This window comes from Hemicordylus capensis, chromosome 1 (assembly GCF_027244095.1).
Source record: "Hemicordylus capensis ecotype Gifberg chromosome 1, rHemCap1.1.pri, whole genome shotgun sequence".
Classification (NCBI taxonomy): Eukaryota; Metazoa; Chordata; class Lepidosauria; order Squamata; family Cordylidae; genus Hemicordylus; species Hemicordylus capensis.
The window spans coordinates 274,831,666-274,852,069 of record NC_069657.1 but is presented as its reverse complement, the minus strand read 5'-3'; the positions used below and the strand labels follow the sequence as shown (position 1 = coordinate 274,852,069).

At 43.9% G+C, this 20,404-nt stretch overlaps 1 protein-coding gene across 4 annotated transcripts in view; it reads left to right on the top strand.

Moving 5' to 3' along the window:
• The window catches only part of KCNS3 (potassium voltage-gated channel modifier subfamily S member 3), an 82,830-nt gene that overhangs the window by 36,755 nt on the left and 25,671 nt on the right, over positions 1 to 20,404 (top strand). For 3 of the 4 annotated variants that reach the window (XM_053286988.1, XM_053286991.1, XM_053286987.1), the window contains exons 2-3: positions 13,198 to 13,370; positions 15,706 to 17,239. In XM_053286988.1, coding sequence (XP_053142963.1) covers positions 15,760 to 17,239 — 1,480 coding nt within the window. In that variant the 5' untranslated portion in view covers positions 13,198 to 13,370; positions 15,706 to 15,759. Of the gene's footprint in view, positions 1 to 6,650; positions 6,724 to 13,197; positions 13,371 to 15,705; positions 17,240 to 20,404 lie in introns of those variants that run through there. The other variant, XM_053286989.1, reaches the window with a different exon arrangement.

Genomic DNA, 20,404 nt, shown 5'->3' with positions numbered 1-20,404 from the left:
TATCACATGTCATGCTTTCCGCTTTGCATCAAATAACATTGTCTGCTAACTGCAATATGTGAATGTTAGCTTGGCATACGTAATTGTAGCAGGTTTAGTGCAGTAGTTAAGAGAATAAGCTTTTTGTTGAGAAGTCTCAGGTTTACATATCACCAAAGCCAGGAAATTTAGTAATTTAGTAACTTTTTAGGCAAGCCACCGATTTTTTCATTCCTCATCACTCCTATTCATCCTAGCATGCTTTAGAGAGTTGTAAGGATTTCAGAGATAATGGGTTCATGAAGGAAGAACACTGTAGGTAGGGTACAGTACAATGCAAGTGAAGTACTTTGTTCTAGAGTGCTATATAATACTACACTGGGTTGTTTGTATAATAAAGGTTTCCTTAGGTGCATCAGATGCTCAGATAGTTAGCAAGTAAGCTGAGACTTTCTTTAGAAATAACTGAAGCTAGAAACTGGTTCGTTTTTGTTTCCCCCCACAAATGCAGACTTTCTCAGGATTCTGAAGAAGCCACTATTGGCCTATGTTAGAAAACTAAGATTAATAGTGTAACTGCAGCCCTGTAGATATCTAGAATAGGAATAGATTTCACAGTCCATAATTTTCTTTATGAAACCAAGTGGTAGTTCTAGATTTACAATGCACTTGTGTGTTAAATGTAGAAAGTAGGGAATTGGTTCTTTCCTATGAAAAGTTCTCACTTGGAGAGATCATCAGGAGATCTGGTGATCTCCTGATATCAATATGCTGATGACACCCAAATTTGTTTCTCCATTTTGACCTCATCAGGAAATGGCATAACTTCCCTAAATGCCTGTCTGGGGGTGGTAATGGGCTGGACAAGGGATAACCAACTGAAGTGGACTCCAAATAAGATGGAGGTATTGACTGTTGGTAGTCGGGACCTGAGAGGTGGTTTAGATCTGCCTGTTTTAGATGGGGTTAAAGTCCCCCTGAAATATCTGGTACATAGTTTGGGAGAGTTTCTTAATCCAAAACTCTCTCTGGTTTCTCAAGTTGAGGCAGTGGCCACAAGCTCTTTTTATAAATCGGCGAATATGCCAGCTATGCCCATTTCTGGAGGTAAATGGCCTTAAAACAATGGTGCATATGTTGGTAACCTCCAGGCTCAACTACTGTAATGCACTCTACATGGGGCTGCCTTTGTATGTAGTCCAGAAACTACAATTGATACAGAAAGCAGCAGCCAGACTAGTCTCTGGGACAACTCTAAGGAACCATATAACACCAATTCTGAAAGAACTGCACTGGCTGCCAATACGTTTCCAAGTGAAATACAAAGTGCTGGTTATTACCTATAAAGCTCTTAACTGCTGGGGTCCCAGGTACTTAAGAGAACACCTTCTTTGTTGTGAACCCTGCCGCCTATTAAGATCATCTTGGGAGGTCTGGTTACCGGCTCATTTGTTCGCTACTTGTGACCAGGCCTTCTCTATGGCTGCCCTGGGGCTTTGGAATATGCTCCCTGTTGAAATAAGAGCATCTCCATCTCTGGTTGCTTTTAGAAAGACCCTCAAGTCACACCTGTTTTCTCAGGCTTTTAACGGAAATTAATTTTAAACTGTTTAATTTGTTTTTATCCGATGAAATTGTTTTAACTTTCACTCTGTGAAATTGTCGTAATTGTTTTTACTCTGTTTGTTATATATTTGTTGTTTTAAATTGTGAACACCACCTAGAGATACACACATCAGGCAATAAATATATAGATATGATTGATAAGTAAGTAAATGTCATGTGAAAAACATTATGGGAGAATGGTTGGAGTTTGGTTCATTAAACCAGGCCTTGACAAATTTCCTTTGGATCTAAGAACCAACCCCCACATTTGGGAGTCAGATAATGAATACTTGACAAAATTGCCAGACTTGATGACAGACATTGTGAAGGGAGAGAGTAAATGGGTTTCTCTTTATCCTTTTTACAAGTAGCATACTTAGAAAAGAAACCAGGCTGCCTGGGAAATGCCTGGAAGATTTCATTAAATAAATATCTCTGAATGTGCCTAAGTGCCATGGCTAAATTTCTAGGTGCCGTGGCTCCCTGGCACCTGGGATTTATCAAGCTTGCATTAAAGCCTTATACATCAACTTCTTCCACTGACATTTAACACATCGATAAGCATTCACACTGACAGAATTTCCAATCATAAACAGCAGAGTTCTAGCAAAGTTCTCCAGTCTATTTGAGAACACTCACCTTCTGTAATGTGAAGTATTATTATTATTATTATTATTATTATTATTATTATTATTATTATTATTACATTTATATCCCGCTCTTCCTCCAAGGAGCCCGGAGCGGTGTACTACATACTTGAGTTTCTCTTTCACAACAACCCTGTGAAGTAGGTTAGGCTGAGAGAGAAGCGACTGGCCCAGAGTCACCCAGCTAGTATCATGGCTGAATGGGGATTTGAACTCGGGTCTCCCTGGTCCTAGTCCAGCACTCTAACCACTACACCTAACCTATTCATTCTGCTCCACAGTCCTTTATAATCCCCAATACCTTTAGTTTTATGGGCTGGTTCAGAGATACTCACTCCATCAGCCCAGCTACATAGGGTAAATGAAGTTATGTTATTTCTTCCCTTCCAGCTTGCAGTGCACTGTTTAATCATGGGCTGGGGGTTCATCCAAACTGCTTCTCTACATGCAACCCAAATACTAGTTTAAACAGCTTTTGGGGTCACTTTTAGAGGTTGTAGTTTGGTTGAACTCCACACATATGATTAGTAATGGCACACCTGGGTGCATGGAAGACACACGTTCATATCTTGTAAAGTTGGGCCAGTGGACAAAGTATTGTCTGAACTGGCCTTATGTAATGCTTCTCCCTGAGCTGTGCTTCAGAGCTTTGGGTAGTTCTTGTGTCCCAGTAGGGAGTCTGAGCAAAAGGGAGAAGAGGCCTTGTACTCCATAACTTGTCACTGTATATAGCTGCATAATGCTAATCAGAATGTAGCCCTATATACTTCCAACTGTTCTGACAACTCTCAGGCCTTGGGGAGCAGCACCAACTACCCACAGAGCCTGACCTTGCTTCTCTGTAATGCCAGGTCATTTCAAAATAAGAATGAAATTGTTCATGATTTGATCGTGGATGAGGGAGCTGACCTGGCATGAGACCTGGTTGGGGGAGGTGAGTGGCCCAGTGTGGGCTCAGCTTCTCCCTCCAGGTTACTCTGTTGTGGAGCAGGTTAGGGGAAGTGGGCGGGGGGGGGAGTGGCTGTGGTCCATAAAACTACTATCCCCCTTACCAGGGCCCCTGTGAGACAGTTGATTTATATTGAGTGTGTATTTCTCAGGCTGGGAACTAGGGATAGATTGGGGATTCTGTTGGTATACCGCTCACCCTGCTGCCCAACTGACTCCCTAACTGAGCTGACAGAGCTGGTCGCGGAGTTGGTGTTGGAGTCTCCCAGGCTCTTGGTGCTGGGGGACATCAATATCCACTTTGGGACTGGCTTGTCTGGTGCAGCTCAGGAGTTCATAGTGGCCATGACAACTATAGACCTATCCCAATTAATTTTTTAACCAAATCATGTTGCTGGCCACACACTGTATTTGGTCTTCTGTTCGGATCAGGGGGGTGTTCCGTGGGTGGGGGATCTGGTGGTTACCCCATTGTCATGGACAGACCACTACCTGGTTAAAGTTGGTATCACGGTCATAATCCACCCCTGCAGGGGTGATGGACCTATTAGGATGGTCCGCCCAAAAAGGCTGCTGGACCCAGCAGGTTTCCAAAAGGCCTTGGAGGGTTTCGATGTTGGTGCGGCTGGTGATTCTGTCGATGCCCTGGTGGGAACCTGGAATAGCGAACTCACCAGGGCAGTAGATATTATTGCTCCTAAGCATCCCTCCAGGCCTGCTTCTAAGATGGCTCCCTGGTACACGGAAGAGTTGCGGGGGATGAAGCGGCTTGGTAGGCGACTGGAACGCAAGTGGAGGAGAACTCAGCTCGAATCTGACAGGATGCAGCTTAGAACCCATTTGAAGACCTACGCAATGGCAGTGAGCGCAGCAAAAAAGCGTTTTGGGTCGGCGCGCATTGCATCTGCGGGTTCACGTACGGCAGAGTTATCCCAGGTGGTGAGGAGTATAATTTTTGCTCCTTCTGCCTCAAATCAGCTCCTGGAGATACTCTGCTGTGATGCCTTTAGTGGGTTCTTTGCGGATAAAATCTCCTGTATTCGGGCCGACTTGGACTCCACTATTTCTGCAGGGTCTGTGAGGGAGATATCCCATGCTCCCTCTTGCAGTATTAGGTTGGATCAGTTTCAGTCTGTGACTCCTGATGACGTAGACAAGCTGCTTGGAGCGGTATGGCCTACCACTTGTTCTCTGGATCCTTGCCCAACCTGGCTGCTTTGATCTAGCAGAGAGATTGTTTGAGATGGCCTAGTTAATATCATAAATGCATCACTGAAGGAGGGTAGGGTGCTTCCTTGACTGAAGGAGGCATTGGTTAGACCACTCCTAAAGAAGCCTTCCCTGGACCCCTTAGCAAGGGACAGTTACAGGCCAGTCTCCAATCTCCCTTGGTTGGGCAAGGTAATTGAGAGGGAGGTGGCCGACCAGCAACAGGCAGTCTTGGAGGAAATTGATGATCTAGAACCCTTTCAAACTGGCTTTAGAGCTGGCTATGGGGTTGAGAGCCTTGTTCGGCCTGATGGATGACCTTTACAAGGGAATCGACAGAGGGAGTGTGACTCTGCTGGTTCTTCTGGATCTCTCAGCAGCGTTCAATACCATCGACCATGGTATCCTTCTGGATCGCCTGGGGAAGTTGGGGATGGGGGTACTGCTTTGTAGTGGTTCCATTCCTATCTCTCAGGTAGATTGCAGATGGTGGAGCTCAGTGACAGTTGCTCCTCAAAGCAGGAGCTGTTATATGGAGTCCCTCAGGCTCCATTCTGTCACCAATGCTTTTCAATATCTACATGAAACCGCTGGGTGAGGTCATCAAGAGATTTGGTGCTGGGTGTTATCAGTATGCTGATGACACACAAATCTACTTCTCCCTTTCATCTTCAGGAAATGGCACTCATTCTCTAAATGCCTGCCTACAGGCAGTAATGGGCTGGATGAGGGATAACAAATTGAGGCTGAATCCAAGCAAGATGGAGGCGCTCGTTGTGGGGGCTCAGAATCTGAAGAGTGAGTTAGATCTCCCTGTGCTGGATGGGGTTACACTCCCCCAGAAGGAGCACGTGCACAGCTTGGGAGTACTCCTGGAACCAGGCCTCACCCTGGTTTCTCAGGTGGAGGCCATGGCCAGGAGTGCTTTCTATCAGCTTTGGCTGATTCGACAGCTGTGCCCATTCCTTGAGGAGGATGACCTCAAAACAGTGGTGCACCAGCTGGTAATCTCCCGGCTTGACCATTGCAATGCGCTCTACGTGGGGCTGCCTTTGTACGTAGTTTGGAAACTTCAGTTAGTTCAGAATGCGGCAGCCAGATTGGTCTCTGGAGTAACCCAGAGAGACCATATGATGCCTGTTTTGAAACAGTTACACTGGCTGCCGATATGTTTCTGGGCAAAATACAAAGTGCTGGTTATTACCTTTAAAGCCCTGAACGGCTTAGGCCCGAGGTATCTCAGAGAGTGCCTTCTTCTGTGTGATCCCCACTGCACATTAAGGTCATCTGAGGAGGTTCGTCTCCAGTTACCACCAGTTCGTCTGGTGGCGACTCAGAGGCGGGCCTTCTCTATAGCTGCTCCGGGGCTGTGGAATGTGCTCCCTGCGGAAATCTGCAATTTGAATTCTCTATTAGCCTTCAGGAGAGCCCTTAAAACGTATTTGTTTGGCCTGGCTTTCCAGGGTTTTTAAATCTGTTTTAATATTCTAACCCAATGTTGGGGCTTTTAATCACTGTAATTGTTTAATTGTTGTTTTAAAATGTTTTTAAATTGTTAATTGTTGTTATATTGTTTTTAATTTGTTTTAGCTCTTTATTGTTTTAGTGGTTTGTTTTAATTGTAAACCGCCCTGAGCCATTTTGGAAGGGCGGTATATCAATCAATCAATCAAATAAATAATTTGCAGGGGGTGGGGCCTGCGGAGAACTGTTCCTGTGTCCTGTCTTGTAAGAGCAGCATCCCACTCCCCCGCCCCACTTCAAGCTGATTGGATTGTGCTCTGAACAGAGTGACTTGCATCATCAGGCTATTTGACATTAAGGATATGCGAACCGGGTCAGCTCGAGGGACAGCGCTCGAGCTGGGCTGGGCCTAGTTTGGGCTGAGGTCGAGCCAAAGCCCCTGGGCCAGCTTGGGGCCGGTTCAAGGTTCTCAAAGTTCATATATTTATTTCTTTAAAAAACTTACTGCCAGGTCCTGCGACCTCGTGCTGCTGTGGCCATGCGAGTGTGTGTGTCTGGAGGTTCCCCTTCCCCCAGCCAGCCTCTCCCCAGTCTTCTATGGGCTGGTTCAGCCCATTGTTGGGCTGTTTAGGCCCTTTCTGAGGTGGCCCTTTCATTTGCTTGGCCGGGTCACCCAGGCCATATAAATAGCCAGGGCACATGTGTGGCAGCCTCCCAAATGGCTGCCACCACCTCAGAAAGGGCCTAAATGGCCCCAAAATGGGCCAAACTGGCCCATAAAAGACCGGGGAGAGGCCAGCAGGGGGAGGGGGGACTTCCGGAGACCTCCAATGGCCATGGCATCACCCTCCGGAGGCCGCCAGACACAGTGGTAAGTGTGTGTGTGTATTTATGTATTTATTTATTTATTTTAAACTTTTAGAACCCTGAACCGGCTTGAATTTGAGCCAAGCCAGGGTTATAGTTTGGGGGCACAAAACCAAACATGCCAAGTGTGGCTTGAGTCTGGCTCAGACTTGAACCAAACCGGGCAAACTGGTTTTGTGCATACCCCTATTTGACATGTCCCCAAAAATTACCTTTTAAAGAGGTAAATAGCATAAATTCCTCCTATGAGCCACTCTACCACATATCATGTTCTGTGCACGTACAGGCAGTTTACAGTATATGTATGTACAGCTCTGTATACACTTACAGTTATTCACAACTTATGTTGAGCACATGTTCAGCAGTACACTTCCTCTCTGTACCTGCACTGGAGGGGCCTGTTCTCAGGTTCACTTTTAAAATAAACACAGATACTGTCATTTGTACAAAAACATGTACTTATGTCCAGACACTGTAAGCATGTACAATGTAATGTCAGAATCAAGCTCAAGTCTCCTTGAAATCCATGGAACTGGTACCAGTGCATGGAGATTGATCTGTACTTCTTGCTCTTTACTTCCCAAATCAATTACTCTCGATGGTTTCTCCATCCTCACTCCATTATTTGGTGTCTCCCGTTATTCAGCCTCTAACAATCATGGTTTACAATTTTGTATGTATTTGTTTTGGAAAGTTAAAAGGTAAAGGTAAAGTGTGCTGTCAAGTCGATTTCAACTCCTGGCGTCCACAGAGCCCTGTGGTTTTCTTTGGTAGAATACAGGAGGGGTTTACCATTGCCTCCTCCCACGCAGTATGAGATGATGCCTTTCAGCATCTTCCTATATCGCTGCTGCCCGATATAGTACCAGCTGGGATTCGAACTGGCAGCCTCCTGCTTATTAGTCAAGCATTTCCCTGCTGTGCCATTTAAGATGAGCCACTTAAGGAAAGTTACTATAGTTAAACAGTGAAAGTGTCATGCTTCTCGCTCAACAGTGAGAACTGAAGCTTTTCAACTGTTTTCATATGTGAGCGCCTTTGGGACAGGGAACTACTTTCTCATACATTTTGCTATAAAAATGTTTTGAAGACTTTTTCGTTGAAAAATACTACATAAATACTATTAATAATAATAATAACTAGCTGAACCTGCACAGAGCATCTGTGCACTCTTTGGGGCTGGTGGCTCCCCCCTCCCTCCCACCTTCTGCCCCAGTCTCTCTTGCCCTCCCTCCTGTCCTGCCTTCTGTGCCAGTCTTCTTAGCTTTTTGTCCCCGGCCGCTGGCAGCGCTTTCCTTCCTGGCCGGGCACAGCTCCACCGCTGACCTAGCCGGGCTACTCTCGGCGGTACGGTTCTACCACTGCCCGCCACCTCCTCTTCCTGGTGGCCCAGCTGCCTCCCCAGGCCAGGCTGGGCTGCTGCTGCCGCCGCCTCCATTTCTACCATGGCCATTGCCGGGCTGATCTCACTGGTGCAGCTCTACCACTGCCCACTGCCTCCTCTTCCTGGCATCCCAGCTGCCTCGCCCTTCACGGCATGCGCGCTCATCTCCGCCGGGGGCACGCGCAAGCCACATATGTCATGCTGCGCGCGCGGCCGCAGCAGAAACGAGCGCGCACGCCGCGAAGGACGCATGTTCTCCACCAGCTCTTCTTCGTTTAAGGCATAAACGGACAACGACGGGGGCAGGGGCGGCAGGGAGGAACTCTGCCGCCCCAAGAAGATTTTTAAAAGCACCAGCGCTGGAGGGGGAAGAGCGGTGGGGGGGTGTAAGTACTACCACCCCCCTTAAAAAGACACCCCCCCGCCCTTCCGGACCGCCGGAATTCCGGACCAGTCCAGCTGCTTTCCCAATGGGTCCGAACCGAACCATGCACACCACTAATTACCATGGTTGGAACTTTCATGCGACCTTTCGAGAGTTCCGCCGCGAAGAGCTTGACATGCATCCCCACGGTCGGCTAAAAGAATTAACAATATAGATAGATGTAGGCCCCAAAAAGAGATCTTGGAATTAGAATACCTTTTCTCCAATACTGTGCATTTTTACTGATTTATAATCCTTTTACAATAGACTTACTTTAACTTGTATCCATTAACTAATTGAATGGGCACATCATACTAGGTAAGCCAAAGATTCACTGTCTGTAATGGGTGGCATTAATGCAGTTTCAAAATGAATCATAGGCCAGAGTTCTGGAGAATTGCTGAACACTGGTTTCTCCCTCTAGTGGCTTTACTAAGGGGTATGTTCAGAATTGTCTGTCAACATGAATATACTTCAGAATCCAGATTTACCCTTTAAATTCCATTGCTATCAAATTTTTTTAAAAAAGAGGACTCTTCTGGTTTTCTCAGTGAAGTGGCAGCAGGTCTGGTTTTATAGTTGTTCTGTGCTTATTTAATACACACATATTCCACCCTTCTTTCATAATGGAGCTCAAGGCAGCTTACAGGGGATTCCTGGATGGTAGACCTTGTGGTCTCCCATCCCATCATTGCTAGACTACTTCGTTTCAGCAGTATGATTGCACCTTATAACCCTTCAGACTGTGCCCTGGGACTATATTTATATCTGTTCTTTCTCCAAAGGATTAGGAACCGCATGAACAATCCAAGTGGCATGCGTATCCAAGCAGTTGCCCACCCAGGAACTTGAGAGATATAACTATATCAATCACCTTCAAACTGGTGGGAGCTCCATTTTCAGCTAAATCCTACTGTCCATTCCAGTAAGTAGGTGAAGATGACCTTCAGCAAGGCAAGAACCGGGGCTCTGTTTAAAGCAGGATTAACCCCACCCCTCGCCTCTTGAAAGTGGACGATTGAGAGAGCCAGTGAGGAACAGCAAATTCAGCAGCTACATAATCTTTTCAAAGCCTTTGTTATTGATATGGTTTTGATTAAAAAGAATTTAGAGAGTCATGATTTGGACAGGGGAAAAGCCCAAAGAGATAGCTAGTTTATCCAGTAGCCCATGAATAGAATGCTTGCAAGTCAGCTTTGTTACCAGACAAAAGCTAATGTAAATTGGATTGAGCAGATCAAAATGGTAACACTGACTACTTGGAAAGAAGCAATGCTTTTGCTATATGCACACCCTGATCCAAAGATACTGACACACATGTGATTCCCTATATGTATGCCCTTCTGTATTGATGCTGTTAGTATACAAAATGTGTAATTCCTGGCCTGGAATGATGCTTCTCGTATTCAGACCTGAGCATATGACTAGGACCATATACCTACCCTCTCAACAGATGTTTGTAATTGTCAGCTTGGACCATGCGGATGACCTATTAAGAGATGATGATTTCTTCAGGCTCTTCTCTCCATCAACAGATGATTAGTGCTGTCTGTTGTTGGATATCTGGGTTGGGGCCACAGAGCAGGAAGAGAGAAGAATGTCAAAGAACTTCAGTAACTCTCTTAAAACTCCAGTATACCACTATTAAAATAACACGGCCCAATTTTAATTTTTATTGTGTTCTTTATCAACAGTGATTGTTTGACATTGTGGGGTGGGATACTATCCCAGGATACAAATTCTATTTGAGGGCATCATTCTGAACTAGAGAATGGTAAGGATCATGGACCACCACAGCCTGTTCATACGTTTTATTCGACATACGTACAGTTGTGCAGTGTACACTAGGGATGTGCACAAGCCAGCTCGGCAGCTGTGGGTGGGGCAGGGATTGGTTCCTTTAAAAAGGAGGAACACAGCTGCTTACCTGCTCCCCACCGCTCATCCAGGATCCTGCTCACCCAGGATCAGCACTGGCATGCAAAAGACCACATGTGACGGCTTCCTTATTCCCAGCAGCCTGTGGGTGGCATTGGCCGCCACTCTAGGCACCCGACACACAACCCCATACCTGGGGTAAAGGCCGTGCTCACACCTTTTAACCCAGGTAGAAGCCCAGGTACAAAACTCACGCTTGCGGGGGAGGCAGCACCAGGATCTGACTCAATCCTGGAGCTGCACATGAGCAGTCTTAATCAGGTAGGGCTTCCCGAACCTGGGTAGGGCTGCTCATGTACATAGCCTTGATGTCTGAACAGGTGTAAATGATTGTTATATCTAGGTGGAAAGCCCCTCCACAACTGGGTAGAGAGAAGAACTTTATGAATTCGAAAAGAATCAAACTTCTAAACCCCCAAAGTGTTTTTATGATGTTCTCTTTCTAGCAAACAGAAAAGAGTAAAGGGGGAAATAGAACTAAAATGGCCACTTAGTAATTTTTTTAAGCCCAAGTCTTAAGCAATACTAGAGTTTATAAAGAGCAAGAGTGGGGGGTAAAGCTTAAAAATAGAGTTTTAAGATTGTAGAGATCCCTGGACAAGACAAAAGATTCTTAAACTTTAGGCAAAATATGCCTGATTAAGAGGAAAACATTGCCACCCAACCAGCTCAGTCATTTTCTTTAGAATTTTATCACATAGGAACATAGGAAACTGCCATATACTGAGTCAGACCATTGATCTAGCTAGCTCAGTATTGTCTTCACAGACTGGCAGCGGCTTCTCCAAGGTTGCAGGCAGGAATCTCTCTCAGCCCTCTCTTGGAGAAACCAGAGAGGGAACTTGAAACCTTATGCTCTTCCCAGAGTGGCTTCATCCCCTGAGGGGAATATCTTGCAGTGCTCACACATCAAGTCTCCCATTCAGATGCAACCAGGACAGACCCTGCTTAGCTATGGGGACAAGTCATGCTTGTTACCACAAGACCAGCTCTCCTCTCCTTACAAGTCTTGTAGCCACTCCAAGCCTCTCTGGTCAGTAGCTGTTTAGGTGATAGCCAGGTTTTTTGAGCCCCCAGAAAACGTCCTTCAAGATCAGTTGGCAGTTTAATGTGCCTTGCAATTGCATTGAACTCCTGAAGACATCTGAAAGGAGAGGTCTTCCTGTCTCAAATTACTCTCTCCCAAATCACCTTGCAGTTCAGTTTGCATTGTCCATTGACATTGCCAACTAATGTTGGATGGAGAAGCTTTTCTAGAACTTGGCTAGAGAAATTCTATGATTGAACAATTTCCTCTTGTCAAGGCTAAGAAACATCTCTTGGCCTCCCCAGTAATCTGAAAAACGTATTAGTGCTCTTCTTTTTCCCTTCCAGCAATGCCTGAGACTTGAAGAATAATATTAAATGTGTTCCTTTTTATCTTCTTCTTCTTGTTCTTTTGCTTGTGAATGGATGATGTCATACCCGTTTGGGTGATACAGCCCTTGGGACATGTGATCAGGAAGGTGATATTCCAGAAACACACCTCTGCAGATTTCCAGTGCTCTTCTGATGTATCCCTTTACCACTTTGGAGGATCTGTTCATCCAAATGGCCCCTATGCACTTGTTTAAACATGCAGCTAGAGTGCATGCAGGGCTATTTGGATGAACAGCCCCTTCCGTGATAAAGGGGACACCGTTGAGATGTCTTTGAAGGATGTCCTGATGTGCATGCTCTTTGCACATCCCCTTCCTAATCATGTGTGCTGGGGGCTATATCATCTAAACTGGCCCATAGTAAGTATATGAGGAAGATCGTTTTTGAGGGTGAGGGTGAGAAGAGGCTTAGCTGGCTTCTTAAATAGGCTGACATTTCTTAACTTTATGGGGAAGAAATCTGATCATTTCCAAACTAACTGATGTGAGCATTGGAGACCTCACACATCTCAAGTAATGTCTGTTGTATTTAACATAAGTAGCCAGGATTTTGTGACATCTGAACTGAACTAAATGATTCAGACTACAGCTTTTCTGCACTTGCACAGAACTTAACTTTTCTATAACCTTTGTAAATCTATTCTCAAGCTTGTAAAGTAGCCAGGTTTTCAGCTTCTGTGAATAGGTGCACAGAAGCATTGCTGCAGATTTGGTGGGGTGAGGGTGGGGGAGGGACTAAAAAAAAGAGGAAAAGTAGAAAAAATGGCAGAATGTCCAGGTAGAGGGAACATATAAGACTTCAGATCATTCCAGCCATACATGAATGTTTTCCTCTTTAATGAGGTCCAGGACAAGTACTTCATAAGAACACAAGGGAGTGGGTGCCAAACAGTGACAGAGTCCAGGATGTCTCAGTTACTTCTACAAAACCCAATCTCCAAACCATGGGAATGGGCTGTGGGCTTGTGCACTCCCATCTTCCTCTCCTGTATGAAGATGTCCCCTTTCTTTCCATGGATTGTGATAACCTTAGTTTGCTGTGATGTGCAGCCTCTGAGTAGCACTAAGCAGGCATTGCCTCCAAAACAACTGTGGTTTGAAGTGGGTTTGCAAAGTGGTTTGTAGGCAATTCCTGGTTTGCGCTAACTGTAGTTTGCGTGATTTGGATGTCATGACAAACCACTCTTTATATAATCCTAACTGCATTCTCTGTCAAACCATCTCCCATTCTTTTTCTTCTCTCAGTGTGCCATTAGCCCACTTTCCCAATAGATATCTAGATAAGAAATGACCGCTGCTTCTTTTTGTCTACAGGTACATTTCTACTTTGATGACCTGGAACAGATTTGGAAGCTGCCATTTCCAGAAATGCCATTTCAATCCCACTTTGTATCCAGTACAAATATGCTTGTAGGCATGATCTGCCATAACAGGATATGTTTTTGGAACTGGCAATTGCCTTAAGAAGAGGCTCTTTCTCATTTCCTGTAAGTAGAAAAACAAAATCCAGTTTAGCTGGGCACTCATCTCTTAAGGACAGTTAGGAAAGGAAAATGAAGAAGTCTGTACTAATAACTTGCTTTCCCATTGCATTAAAGTAACAGTTCCAAGCTCTGTCCTGGAGTATGGCACATTGTTGTAAAATTAGTTTATTTTACGAGTGTAAAACAAGATGTTGCCATGTGTTAGTATGATAACTGTAGAAATGATGGAGAAGATAAATGGATGCTACAAACGCAACCCTTTCACAAAGCAAAACATCACATAAACTCAACTGAGTTCTCTTGAAACATTATTGATTTACCCCAGAGAGGGATTGGAGCTTAATGCATTGGGTGGCATCCAGACTAGTCTTGTACTGCTGTAAATGGTGTTTCCCTAGCATAAAGATGCAAAGCATGGTCATTCTACAAAGAAATTTACCTCTCATCTAGTTCTTGTGCTAGCACAACCTCTTCCACAGCCTCTTGTCCAAATCTATCTATCTATCTTTCTGCAAATGGGAAGTGCTGTTCGCAACATGCATTCAGGTAGTTCTTCTGCTAGTGGTAGCATAACTTTGTGAAGCATTACAATGAGAAAAAAACCTTCTGTGAGTGCCCCTTGTAGATGCTACCCACTGGAGTTTTTGAAATACAGAAGTATATATTACCAGAGATTTGTAGGACACACACATTCCATTAGCATTAAAAAAAAACACACAGTGAGAAGCATGCATTGTATGGGAAAAAATTCCAATATTTGGTCATAAAAGTCAACTGAAAATTTAGTATAAGAGGCAACTTAGATATTCTAGGAAGTGGGACATTACTACCTTACATATGCATGGGAGACAATGTATACCGGCTTAGGCATACGGAGGGGAACTAGCAGATCAGGAAGAACACAGATAAGAAGAAATTCCCCATGTATATCTCTGAGGTGGTATACACTTGTGAAAATTGCTTCATATGCTCTGCTTAGCATCAGTTGCTAATTTCTCACTTCAGTGTTTTATTCACCTTAAACTCTTTAACATGAATTGGTTGAAAAGATGTTCAGCCCCAGCCATGGAAGAAGGGGGACAGTCCAAGCTCACTTGCAGGTGATCAGGAGCAACAGACAAAAAAAATCTATCCAGTAAGATAGATTGGATAGATTCTCTTTGGCTACTTCTCCTAAGCCTGCTACAGGATGAAGTCCTACAAGGCCAGGCACCAAAGTTGAGTTAAAAAGCAAGAACAGACACAGGGTGAGAGGCAGGATCCACAGCACCAAGGACAGCTCCCAGGTAACAGACAGTTTAGCCCATGAATTCCAGAGTTGGACCAAGCCATAGCCAAGCCTTTCCATAGTGGAGGAGGAAGTGAATATCCATCCTCTATACACCTCCCATAATATGTGATATAGGAGCTTCATGTATGTTGCCAGATTTAAATGATTTTTTCCTCCCACAAATGTGGTGATGGGGAGATCACACAATCGGGTTATTCTGCAACACAAGTTATGATCATTTGTATGGTATGTGTGGTAGGGATGCAGTGCCCACTCACTCATCCACCACAGGAAGGAACTCAGTGTCCTGGTAGTGGAGTTAGCAGGGGGAAATCAACTGGCCCTATCCAGCCCCAGCACAGCAGCTGTTGCTGGTGTCTATCTTATGTTTCTTTTTAGATTGTGAGCCCTCTGGGCACAAGGATCCATCTTTATTTATTTTTATTTCTCTATGTAAACTGCTTTGGGAACTTTTGTTGAAAAGTGGTATATAAATATTTGTAGTATTAGTCATAGCAGTGGCTATAAAGTTTCACGAAAGCAAATACATATTTATTTATTTATTTATTTATTTATTCGATTTTTATACCGCCCTTCTGAAATGGCTCAGGGCGGTTTACAATTAAAAACAGAAACCATTAAAACCAATAACAGTTAACATTTGTTTTAAATAGGAAAACAAATGTATTACGGACTTAAATGTCACTTTTCTTATATTTATTATATTAAACCAACCTGAGATACTCTGAAGGATGAACATTAATTTAAATATGATGCAGCTGCAGGACAAGCTTAATGAACTAGCCATCTTTTCTTTGCTTCAGGGCAAGATGAAATGAGGGAATGTAAATCAGACATTATTTTATTCAGGTTTTCTAATTTTTATTTAATATATACCACCTAAGTAATTTAATTTTCTCTCAGTGAAAATGTTTAGCATTGCGTGTGACATTTTCCCATGGTGTTTTTTTTTAAATATAACTTTTCACAGTCAATAGAGATAAAAAGTAATTGCAGTGAGAACAAACTGGATTGAATTACCCAAGTATCTCTTGCATTCCTTTTTAGGTCTGGTAGTAAAATGCGCTTTGCAAGCAGGCCACAAAGCTTCCAGCATTGAAAATGGTGTATGGCGAGTTCTTCCACAAACCGGGACAAGATGAGGAGCTTGTCAACTTGAATGTAGGTGGCTTTAAGCAGTCCATTGGCCAAAGTACGTTGCTGAGATTTCCCCATACAAGGCTTGGAAAGCTGCTTAAATGCCATTCAGAAGAGGCTATTCTAGAACTATGTGATGACTATAGTGTTGCCGACAAGGAATACTACTTTGATCGGAACCCTTCCTTGTTCAGATATGTGCTGAATTTTTATTACACAGGTAAACTCCATGTTATGGAAGAGCTTTGTGTCTTCTCCTTTTGCCAGGAAATAGAATACTGGGGGATCAATGAACTCTTCCTTGATTCCTGCTGCAGCAATAGGTACCAAGAAAAGAAAGAAGAAGGTCCTGATAAAGACTGGGACCAGAAGAGCAATGACAGAAGTCTAGACTCTTCTGATGATGAGTCATCCATATTTGATAAGGAGCTTGAGAAGTTCGATAAACAGTGGTTTGGACCCTTGCGAAAAAATATATGGATTAGAATGGAAAACCCTGCATATTGCTTATCAGCCAAACTGATTGCTATTTCTTCCCTTAGTGTGGTCCTAGCATCTATTGTGACCATGTGTATCCACAGCATGCCTGAGTTCCAAAAGCTGGATGCCAATGAAAGAGAAATTGAAGATCCTGTTCTGGAAGTCGTGGAGATCATATGCATCATCTGGTTCACCTCTGAGCTAGTGATCAGGTTGGCTGCTGCTCCAAGTCAGAAGAAATTCTGGAAGAACCCACTGAATATCATTGACTTTGTCTCCATCATTCCCTTCTATGCCACTTTGGCTGTGGACACAAAAGAGGAAGAAAGTGAAGACATTGAAAATATGGGGAAAGTGGTTCAAATCCTTCGCTTAATGAGGATTTTCCGAATTTTGAAGCTGGCTAGGCACTCTGTTGGACTGCGGTCTCTGGGTGCCACTTTAAGACACAGTTACCATGAAGTTGGACTTCTGCTTTTGTTCTTGGCTGTTGGGATTTCCATTTTTTCTGTTCTGGCCTACTCAGTGGAAAAAGATGATGAAACATCAGAGCTGCAGAGTATCCCAATCTGCTGGTGGTGGGCCACAATTAGCATGACCACTGTGGGCTATGGGGACACCTTCCCAGTAACCCTTGCAGGGAAGATTATTGGTACAACCTGCATTATCTGTGGAATATTAGTGGTGGCTCTTCCCATCACTATCATTTTCAACAAGTTTTCAAAATACTATCAGAAGCAGAAGGAAATTGATGTGGACCAAGGCAACAACAACAACAACCCCCCCGAGGAGAAGACAAATGAGCTCCCCTATTTTAATATTAGGGATATTTATGCAAAAAAGATGCACTCTTTTATTTCCAGCCTTTCTTCAGTAGGAATTGTAGCCAACGATCAAGATTCAACTGACGCCTCCAGCATCCAAGATCTTGACGATGTTTATAATGCAACATCTTTGCAGAATGGTACAGGAAAATGAGTTGAATCTCTTGCTTTACTTTTTCCTTCTAATATTAGCACAGCTTTGATTACGAGTGCTTAATTCGCAGAGTATTTAACTCTCTGCCATATTAGGGCATTCTTTGCTCAGATGATGTTGCACATTCTTTACTGTTTAGATGAGGCTTAAGGATAGATAGGCTGTGTATGGTGGTTTGGTTTTTACATGACTTAGGAAAATGGCATTGAGTGTTTGTTCCTGCAGCCAAGTCTGATAATCTTTTAAAGAGTGTGTGGTTTGAAATGATTGCTCCTTGATAAATGGTAGCACATGGGAGATAGGCCATAATGAAGTGAAATTTCCACGTATGTGCATTCCTGAAAATGAATACAAGTGCTTACAAAATCATATTCACTAAGTAGAAGCCAAATACTCCTAAACTGAGGTGGGAGGCTTATGAACACCTAATGTGAAAAGTCCATATGCTTGGAGACAATGAGAAATTTCATTCCTTGGTCATAGTTTTGTGAGGTTTTCTTCATAGTGAGGGAAGTTCCAGATGTCACTCAGTTCCCTTGTGCTTCCTGTATGATGTGCAAGTTGTACAGACACTCATCTGTTTTGCTGAGGCATGTTTCAGATACCCATAGTATAGTTATCCATACTAGAAGGGAGATGTGTGAATTCCCAGCACATGGCAGCCAGACGTGCTTCCTTTGTCATTGCTTGGCCAGTATCTGAAGCTGCCATGAGCTACAGCCTGATGCAGATGTTGGAAGTAGGAAATCAGGCCATTAGCCATATTATTTCTTCCAACTCATTGGCTTGATTCCCCCCCCCCTCCACTTTTTTTGGCTATACATATGTGTGTATATAACCAGAAAATAGCAGAAAGCCATCTAGTATAGTTCCTGGACTCTTACATAAAGCAGAACCATTCATCTGCTGACCAATATATATATCCCAGTCACAGAGAAGTTGCACTACATAATAGTGCCAACAGAGTAAATGGTTGAAGTACCTTTAGTAGGCAAACTGTAAATACATGGAACTCTGATAGTATATTTGGGTCTTGTACACCGCTGGATCCTGGGACTTTCTGAGCGAACCCTTCCCTATGCATGGAAGTGTATTTTAATTAATTTTCTTTCAAATCAAGTTCTAGTTTTAGAAAAGCACAATGCCCCTTGATCCTCTAGTGCCTTTTGTTTGGACTCCACTTTATATCCTCAGTGTTCTTCTGTTGTTTGGGTGATAGTGACAGGATATAGTACAAGGCGTTGAAGAATGAGTTCTGTTCTCTACTGATGCTGTTGAAGGAACACATGATGGTTTACTATAAATGGAATTGTGGTGCTGTCCTCTTTGTGACTTATTGTAAATGGAAATTCTGATACCCTTCGCCTGGCTTCAGCCAGCCACTGAAGTTCATCGGAATGCTTGTAATCACCTTCAAGTTGCTAAATTACCACATACAAGCATACATTTTGAAATGCAGCAGGAATTTTCAGAGCTGCAGAATTTACTGAAAGTGAGATCATTTTTGGTCCCTGCAACAGAACAGTAGTGTCCCTTTACTGCATTGAAGGCACCCCAGTTGCTCGTCTTACACCAAGCAGCATAATTAAGCATCCTTCTGTGGCAGTCATTCTGTACATCAGTCTGGCACTGTTAAACAGGACTTGATGATTCAGAATCCATTATGAAGATGTGACCTCTTCACATTCTTCATGTTAGCCAAGAATAGACGTTAACAACCTTTTTAGCATGTCTGGTTCTTGCTGAGCAATTGGTATTATTCTGATGCCATTAGTAAGGCCGTTCACACAATTGCTGCTAGTGGGGCAGGGGGTGGGAGAAGGCAAGATCAGTCCTGTCTCTCCCCACCCAGAATGTTATCTCCCTTCAGCCGCGCTGCTCGCACACTCACACGATCCAGCCTGCAGCGAGTGGCGGCGCCATCTGGAGGCCGGAGGAATGGAGCCTGGCCTCCAGAAATCCCTCAACGCACCACGTGAAGAGCGTAGTGCATTGGGGGTTTTCCCTGCTGCCGGGCGCTCTGGCCTCCCAGGTCTATGAACGCTCAAGCTGCAGGCAGCCTGAGTGTTCATACAACCAGGGAGTGAGGTAGAAGGGTGCATTTGTACCCTTCTATCTCTCTATAAGTTGTACATAAAATTGTGTACACTGCCTAGAGATGTACATATCAGGTGGTATAAAAATACGATAAATAAATAAGCCCGGGTTAAAAATGGCTTCCCCAGTGAAGAGATTGGGGCCAATCCCGGCGCTCCCCACTAATAGCCCTACCCAGGTAGGGCTGTGCACAATATGTGCACAATCAGTGCCAATAAGTGCAAATTTTCTTAAGGCTCTGGTAAGTTGCTGGGTAAAGCTGGGTAAGCAAGTGATGCTTGTGAGCAAATGCATACAGATGCATGGGTGTTTCAGTTCTGGATGAGGACTTGGGGTTTAGGAAAAAGGCTTCATGGGGAAAATGGATTTTGAGGAAGTTTGTGAAGGAATTCTAGTACCAAATGAATTCTGGATTGATAGCAAAGCTTTTGATCTGCTATGCAAGAGATAGGTTACACATGTGTAGACTATGAGGTCATTCACACAATCGAAAGCTGTGTCCTACCTAGGTTTGGGGGCTGTGTGTGCTCCTAGTTTTGGGTTTTGTGGGTGCAAACAACTAGTTAGGAGGAGGGAGAAGTGATTGTCGTTTGCACCTACACAACCCAAAACTGGGAGACAACACAGCTCCCAAACCTAGATAGGACACAGTTTTTGATTTTGTGGGTGACATTTATATGTTTTATTTGCTGAATGTATATAAGCAGTTCACATTCCTGGAATGACTAAGAGGAAGCCTTGATGGAAAGAACACATAGTAGTGTCGATTGAAGCACAAGCAGTAGAAATGAGATTGTTAGCTATACGTTCGTGTGCCCTAGGTTCCAGGGTTATAAAACCACATCAGTAGTTGGATGGCTTTCTTTGCTGCTTTGCATCTCCACACAACCATTATCTTGGTTAAGTGCAAGTGAAACATTGGGCTTGTTTCCCAGTTTTCTGCATTTATGTCCCAGTTTTCTGGGAATAATGTTGAACAAGTGGGAACCACTTGTATAACAGAGTATAACAGATTTCTTCTAGGGTAGCCATGTACTAGACTCTTCTTGTCAGT